The sequence below is a fragment of the Abrus precatorius genome, unplaced genomic scaffold (assembly GCF_003935025.1).
Source record: "Abrus precatorius isolate BTA unplaced genomic scaffold, Abrus_2018 Scaffold7, whole genome shotgun sequence".
Classification (NCBI taxonomy): domain Eukaryota; kingdom Viridiplantae; phylum Streptophyta; class Magnoliopsida; order Fabales; family Fabaceae; genus Abrus; species Abrus precatorius.
Genome location: NW_020874417.1, coordinates 7505390 through 7513549, shown reverse-complemented (window position 1 = coordinate 7513549; position 8160 = coordinate 7505390). Strand labels below are relative to the sequence as shown.

At 26.1% G+C, this 8160-nt stretch overlaps 1 protein-coding gene across 1 annotated transcript; it reads right to left on the bottom strand.

Moving 5' to 3' along the window:
• Nucleotides 1–3678: 3678 nt before the first annotated feature.
• LOC113871399 (F-box/kelch-repeat protein At3g23880-like) lies at nucleotides 3679–4779 on the bottom strand. Its single transcript, XM_027508494.1, has 2 exons — nucleotides 4035–4779; nucleotides 3679–3929 (listed from the first exon to the last, which is right to left on the bottom strand). Exons 1-2 carry the CDS (start codon nucleotides 4777–4779, stop codon nucleotides 3679–3681), a joined length of 996 nt encoding a protein of 331 aa, XP_027364295.1.
• Nucleotides 4780–8160: the final 3381 nt, after the last annotated feature.

Below are 8160 nucleotides of genomic sequence, written 5' to 3'. Positions count from 1 at the left end.
TTCATTTCCTTTAACATAAAAAAAATCATGTAAATAAGAAGTCTAACAAGTTTACAAGCATTAATACTATCAAGAATTAAATCTAGAAATTAATATTAACAAAAAAACAAAAAAAAATCATCACATTGTCATTAATTCTAATTGGGACTACTCTTAAACCTTAGAATAAGAAAGTCATCATTGACATGAACATTATAAATCAAGAAAAATAAATATATAATGAGAAGAACAAAAATAATAAAAGATAAGAAATATCTTAATTTTTGTCCTTAAAAATATATTAGTCTTATAGATTCTAAAGATTTTTTTTTAAAATCCTACACTCAATGAGTTTTATTAACGTTTTGATCTTATCAAGTTTTAATGGTGGCTTCTTTCTTGGAGTTTAATTACTATCTTAGAGTACTCTTTATTGGAATATCCAAGCTTTAAAAGACTCAATGTTTGAACTTTTAAGAGTTTCCAAAAGTTTAAACTCCCTTCAAAATATTCCATTTTTCTTCTTTATATAGAGTTTTTATAGATAAGCTTTTATTGTTTTTTCATTTAAGTATGTAGAGAGAAAATCCAATTTATTTTAATCAGTGTTGTTTGTACTGTGAACATGTGTGTTTGTTAACACAAGCAAGTAGTTCATTTTTTTGTTCAAAGCTTATTTTTTTAATTTTAAATTCTAAATCTTCTAGGTTTCATTCTTTATATTATAGACTTTGAATTATCTATGTTTTAGCTTCTAAATCCACTCTTCTATGTAATGCATGAATTGCATGCATCAATGAATTCGTAGAGAATGTGATTCCCAATTCAATGAAAAATGATGATAAAATTATGAGAGAAAAAAAACTATAAAGACCGCTAAAGAAAGTGTAATGATTGTAGAAAACTCTACAATCATTATCCTTCTCTTATTCCTCTCTTTGATGAAGATGTTTATAGAATAAAAATTTCTATAAAAGTTTTTTTAATGTTTATTTTTTAGGCTTTTAAGCCTTGTTAAATATATATATATATATTCTTTTTGCACACACAAAGTTAATTTTAATGTAAGACAAAATTTGGTAGACAAAGCCCATAGCAAGTTCAACATTCAAAACACATATTATGAAATTTAAAAAGATTTTTTTTTTATGATATGAAGAGATAAAAGAAAATTTTAAGCTCTAAAATAAAAACTCTCTTAATATCTTCAAGGGAGGAGTCCTCCAAGTATGTAGCTTTTCCAATTGAAAAGCTCCTATCTCAGTAAAATCATCAACACAAGTTTGTCTTGATAAAAAATGTGCTCCATTTTGATGATTCAATCTCTACTCAAAAGTTGACAAATGTTAGGGTGACAAATCATATTTACGAAAGAAAATTTGTCTTACATTACCAAGTCTCATCACATTCAAACAATTAGTAACACACTTTTAAAACTCTTCTAACTAGACAAGAGTAGGACCATTGAAAATTTTAAACAATTGCAACAATATTATCTAATTCTCCAATGTTGCCATAAAATCCAAGCATATATTGGCCAACTCAGTTATGTAATGAACCTCCAAAACTCATTGGATCTAAATTATCAAAGGACCCACCATTAACACAAATGAAGTTTACTGTGAGAAGGGATTAGTGCACCCACCTATAATTTTTAGGAAAGGCAGACTGAGATAGAAATGACAAATTAATGTTAAATTCTAGCTGAAATAAAGATTGTAAGCTATCAATAATAGGTATAACAAAACCTGCAATAGAGTGAGAGTTAGTAATATCGCCCAAATTTGTCAAGCCCTAACAAGAAAACAAAGTCTAAATTTGAAAGTTTTGGCCCTAATCCAGTGATGGTTTGAATGGCTGAAAAATTCTACTTCATTTGAAAGACCAAAAGCATCCCTAAATTGTCTAAATAAAAGACAATTTCTAAAAAGTATCAATATGTGAACAAATTTGTGTGCCAAAATGAGCTCATGTGATTTCCAATTCTAAACGTAAAAGCATATTTTAAAGTTCTGAAAGCATGCTTGATAAAATTTCAAATATGAAAATCAAGAATGGTTTATGCATCAAAATAGTCATAAACTTTATACTTAAAATGAGTAATTACACCAATAGTTTATCTTTATTGTGCATGATATTTTAGACCATCTCCCTAAGTAGTACAATATTCATGAGTCTCGCTTGACAAAGTCCAAGACCTCAATATTTTTTTGCCTTGAGAAATCGAGGATGATCTCATAAGATAAACAATTCGCCCCTCGTTATTGGACCACAAATTTGCAAGATATAATATGAGATTTTAATTTGTAAATATGTAAACTGTGACAAAAACATGCTTAGAAATTTGAAATAACTAACAACAACTTTTTATACACTCACTTTGATCTATCATCTTTTAGATCATGGATCTTTGAAATAGTTTTCAACTATCAATCGTATTTGTAAATATTCTCTTAAAAATAAATTAGCATAATTTAAGATGTTACTAAACAAACATAAAATTTAATATAAAAAGAAGCTTATTAATATCTTAAAATACTCATTTGAAGGAATGGATCATTCCTTATGTGCAAGAAGATTTGTGGATCTTCTATTGTTACTATTTTTTTTTTTTTTTCCTTCTCATCCTTATTATTCCATTTATGATTTAATTGTTCACAAATTTTCATAGAAATCCAATAACCTTTATTAATTTGGTGTTGTACTTTATTTTACATTTAATAGTCTTTTAAAAGGTTTTATGTTCAAATGTCTTTTTGATTTATCTATTATGCTCAAGAGTCTCTCTACATTCACAAGTATAACTAAGTTTATTGAAAAAAGAAATTATTATGATAAAATTATAATTTACAAAAAATAAGCTAATAATATTCAAACATTTGTATTTTCTTTCGCATATTTGAACTCTCTATATGTTTGTAATCTTCATAACTTTGTGTGTGAGTTCAACAAGTTGTTCAAAATTGTATAAGTAAGTTCAAATAAATTGTAACTTAAATATATAATTAATTTCTCAATCTAAAAAAATAGTCATAGATATTTATTATATATTAAAAAATTAAGATAAATTCAAACACATTTGATCTTTACTTCAAATTAGGTTTACACATTTAGGAATATCAATTTTTACTTTCAATTTCTACTGATTATTCGATTCACAAATCTCTTAAAATTTTAATTTTTTTAATGATTGTTTCTTGATTGAGAACAATAATATAAAAAATATTAATATTATATAATTATTAAATAATAATAGAATAATAATACAAGAATTAAATTTTTATCTCATTATTTATATCACAAATATTGTTTGAACAATCTTACTGCTTATTTATTTTAAAAAATATTTGATAATTTATCATTTTATTTTCAACATTAGTTTTCTCCATTTTAATTTTCTTTTAAGTATTTTATGTTTAGTAGTACTTTTTATAAAATAATTCATAAATTAGGTTTAAAGGAGCTTGTACCTTATATTATTTTTTAGGAAGCTCTCTCGTATTTAATTTCTCTTTTAGGCCTTGATGTTATTGGTAGTTAGATTAAGATTCTTCTGATCTTTTGTTTGTTATCAATGTTTAGCCCCTTGATTATAAAAGAAAAAATTGATGTTTAAAATGTATAATTAATCTCAATAGATAAGAAATCATAGTCCAATGAAAATTCCAAAGATAATACAAATGTAAAAACATTGTACATTTAATTTATCCACGTCAAAGTCTCTTTGTGCTCATAAATTTTTCGCAATGCGGTGGCGTATTGAGATCTCAGCACTGCTCTTGTTTTTTGCAGATTTGACTTGATGCACTGTGATTTAATCACATAGCTCTCTTCATCTTCAAGGTGAAATTCCTTCATGGTAGTAATAATACAATTGCTTGCACATAGACATTCATGATATCTTTCTATATTACTGACATTTGTACCAAACAAACTCCAACCTTGAAAACCTGTATCATTGAACACAACTTCCAACATATCTATTGAAGGATTTATATTCTGTTTATTTAAACACATCAACATTATACGATTATCACCCGAGAGTCACAATTTACAAACTTGATTATTCGTAGAAGAAGGAAGTTCAAAATGATTGAATGAACTATTATTCACATTAAATTGAACAATAGTTTTGTTGGCAGTGTTATCAACATCCAAAAAGAAGAGAAATCCTCTTGAATACCAACTTTGAATAATATGTTCATGTACATTAAAGGGTAGATCAGCAGGTGCACTCCAAGAATCATTCGTAGAAGAAAAAACTTTGAACCAAGGCTTAGCACCATCCTCCAATTTTTTGAACACACTAACAATTTTATAATCTTCATTGCCTTCATCATAACATAAACCATCCAAAAGAACACGAGTACCAATCTCAGGCTTGCTATTTGGTACAAATTTATGAACTTTCATGGTAGGATTCCACATAACCAGTTTAGAACTCTCACCATTCGTTCCAAAACGAAAACAAATAATACCATTCAAAGTGTTAATTATATTAAACCATCCGAACCTTGCAACACGAACAGGTAAAGTAACATACCTTTTTGGTATTTCTTTATCAGAAATAGAGATAAGCACCAGTAATCTAGATGGATCCACGTTCCTATTATGTATGCTAATTTCAACAAAGAGTGGTGACTCCTTCGATTTGATATACGCAGTGTGTTTTTCCTTGAAAATTTTTGAAGAAGACTCTTCATTCCAATATTTACTCAAAAGTCTACACTGTGCAGCCTTTTGGGTAGGTAATTTGCAAAAAAATTCAAATAAAATTGAATTAGATAATTCGGAACCCATATCTTTAAAATGTATATTAAAATACACAAAGAAGATATAGAGCGAGTAGCTGATGAAGATGATAAGAACGCGAGAGAAACGAAAGGGTAGTTTTAAAGAATATTTTCCAAGATTCGGTGTTAGTTTATAAGAAAATATTAACATCAAAGAATAAATTTAAGCAATTAAAACTGAATTTTGTGTTAAAAAAGAAAATATTTATCATATAAAAATATAATAAATACCACCTTTTTAAATAAAATTTATCATTTCTACATAATTAAAATAAGTTATAAAGATTAGATTAACAAAATCGAATCTTATATACCAAAATTACCATTCAAACACAAACGGCACTAAAATTTCTAAGAGTTATGAAATTAGTTTAATAAATTAAAAAATAAAAAGATAAATATTTTGGATTTGATATTAAATACTTGAACTTCTAGTTAATTTTTCCGATATTTTTTTTCTGAACTTATGTCTTATGACGTGGGTGCAAAAAGTGAAAATTACTATTTATTATATCTTAATTATTTTAAAAAATAAATAGTAAATATTTTAAAATATTAAATGGTAAAAAAAATTCAATAATTTATATTTTAATTTCTTAAAACATACTTTACAAACCCTTTTTCAAAATCTAAAGACCAAACAAATGTAATGAGTTTTTAGCACTAATGCTTTATATCGGTAGACTAACATTCAGGATACCATACTACGCATTCATTGCTTTATGTTAATTTATTAGTATGCACAAAGTTTCGAGGGAGGCAATTTTTCTTAACATTCAGGGTACCTTATACCATTTTTTCAGAGGTATGTCTAAAGACACACCATAAAAAATTAATAAATAATACATTTATGCTATTAATAATTCTATTTTATAATATCTTATAATTTTTAACAAAAATTTGTTATATATAAATGTTTGTTATGTGTCCATAAAAATCCATTAAAAAAAGTTGTATCCTATATCTATAAAGACTTTCTTGTATAGACCCTTGATTTCGATTTTGGTAACAAAAAATGGGAATGGAAAATTTTAACTTGAAGCTAGGGCTGAGCTAAAAAACTGATCCCGACCAATATCGCTGAACACAAAAATTTATTAGATAAATTGGTTGGATGAAAAATCAGTCAGAATTTTTCAGTAAAAATAAAAATATTTACTTGGGTGCTGATGGTCGGGTTCGGTGTAAATATTAATCTCAATCTATCTTTACGACATAGATTTAATTTTTTTTCATCTATTAATCTCAACATAAAAAATCCTAAACATACCATTATTTTTTTTGTTACTCTTCTGCTCACCTCTCTATTAAGAGTTTTGTTGATTTTCTATTAGAAGGGTTAGTAATTGCATTGGTGAATAAAATAATTGATAAAATACATTGCTCTTTTAGGTTTTTATTTTTAGATTATTTTTATTGATCTTTCTAATATTTAGTTTAAGGTTTTCTCTTCTTTTATCTGAACTTTTTTTAATTTTACATGTTTTAGTTGTGTTAAATTGTTGATGATGAAGATTAAGGTTCAAGATGGAGTGAACAGAGAAAGGTAAAAGTTTTTTTTTTTTTTCACTTTCTTAATTATTCTTTTATGGTCTTTGTAATTTGTAATTTAGGGTTCACTCTTATTTTATGCTTTGACAGTCTTAATTATGTTTTAGATTTTAGTATATTAATAAATTTATCATTTAATAATAAATTATCGTAATATGGTGTTTATTTTTCCTTTGATTGAAGCAATTGAACAAATCTCAGACTCTAAGCCACTATGGATTATGCTGGAGGAGATTGAGGTTGAAGGTGAAAGGGGAAAATTATAACAAGGACAAACCGAGAAGGAAGAGGTGGCAGCTGGATTGGGACTTGGGTTGCATCATCATTGAGGTTTTTAGATATTTTAAATATTTTGAGTTTTTTTTTCTTTCTTTTGGGTATTGTGATTTCTTGAATCTAAGATTTTTAATTTTGTGTGAATCATGACTTAACTTACAACTTGTTCTATTTTACTCATTTTATTGTATTATGATAAATTGAGAATTTGACAAAGTTGTGGTTAATTTTTTTAATTCAATGATGTCTAATTAAAGTCAAATGTGCCTACAATTGTAATTTCTATTTCAGATACAACTCTTATATGTGCTCTGCTTTTTTAAACTCAATGATGGTGGTATGAGATTTTTTATGTTCTATTAATACAGTTCAATGATGCTTGATGACTGAGAAAGATTTTAATTTCTATTTTAAATGTTAATCTTATAACGTTCTTTGTTTCTGAAAACTCAATGATGTTGATATGAAATTTTTTATGTTCTATTAGTTTGGTTTAATGATGTTTAATGGCTGAGAAAAGTTTTAATTCTTATTTCAAGTGCTATTTTTATAATGTTATCTGCTTTTAAAAACTCAATTATGCTTATTTGACACTTTTTATGTTTTATTAGTGTGATTGAATGATGTTTGATGACTAAGAAATGTTTTAATTCTTATTTTATATGTTATTCTTATAAAATTTTTTATTTTTTAAAACTCAATATGCTGGTCTGAAACTTTTTATGTTCTATTAATGTGGTTTAATAATGCTTGATAGCTGAGAAAGGTTTTAATTTCTATTTCAAATGCTACTCTTCTAATGTTCTCTATTTTAAACTCAGTGATGTTGTTCTAAATTTTTTTTATGTTCTATTAATATGCTTCAATGATGCTTGATAGCTGAGACATATTTGAATATCGTATTTCAAATACTCCTTTTTGAATGTCCTTCTCTATTTTTTAGAATTCAATGATGGTGAACTAAGATATTTGCTTTCATTTTCATTTTTTTATTCAATGATGTTGAACTGAAATATAATAGATATGTTTTTGTAATTAAATAATGATAGATTGAGATATTTTTATTTTTTTACTCAATGATGTTGGACAGACTAAGATATTATTTTTATTTCTTAAGTTGGAAGAGAAAATTTTTCCTATTTTTTCTCTCTTTTTTTATTTAATGATGGCTGACTGAAAATCTAAGAAATATTTTCTATATCTCTTCCTTAGTATTCCTTTCTTGTCATTGGCACATTTAGCTTTTCATGTTAGAATTATGAATTGAAGACAAGTTGTAAATTAATTTGAATAATTTAGAAAATCCTATAAGACTTAGAAGTTGTAAAATGTTAGGAATAATTTTTTAAAAAGATTTAAACACTTAATATGGTATGTAGAATTGAAGCAACAATGGAACAATCTAGCCTCAATATGCCTCCTACTTTAGATGAACAAGAGACAACCTTAAATGAAAATGAAGGGGTTTTCAATCATACAAATTCTACTCCAGTAGAAACAAGTGGTAGAGAAACAAATACTTGTGTGCTGCCTGCAGCTATAACTAAAGTTGTAGAGGGTG

What these genes read in the sequence shown, in the direction of transcription:
- LOC113871399 (XM_027508494.1), bottom strand. Translation starts at nt 4,779, where the DNA reads ATGGGTTCCGAATTATCTAATTCAATTTTATTTGAATTTTTTTGCAAA. An exon ending in TTCTACGAATAATCAAGTTT is followed by an intron (nt 3,930 to 4,034) that starts GTAAATTGTGAC and finishes TCAATGATACAG; the next exon opens with GTTTTCAAGGTTGGAGTTTG.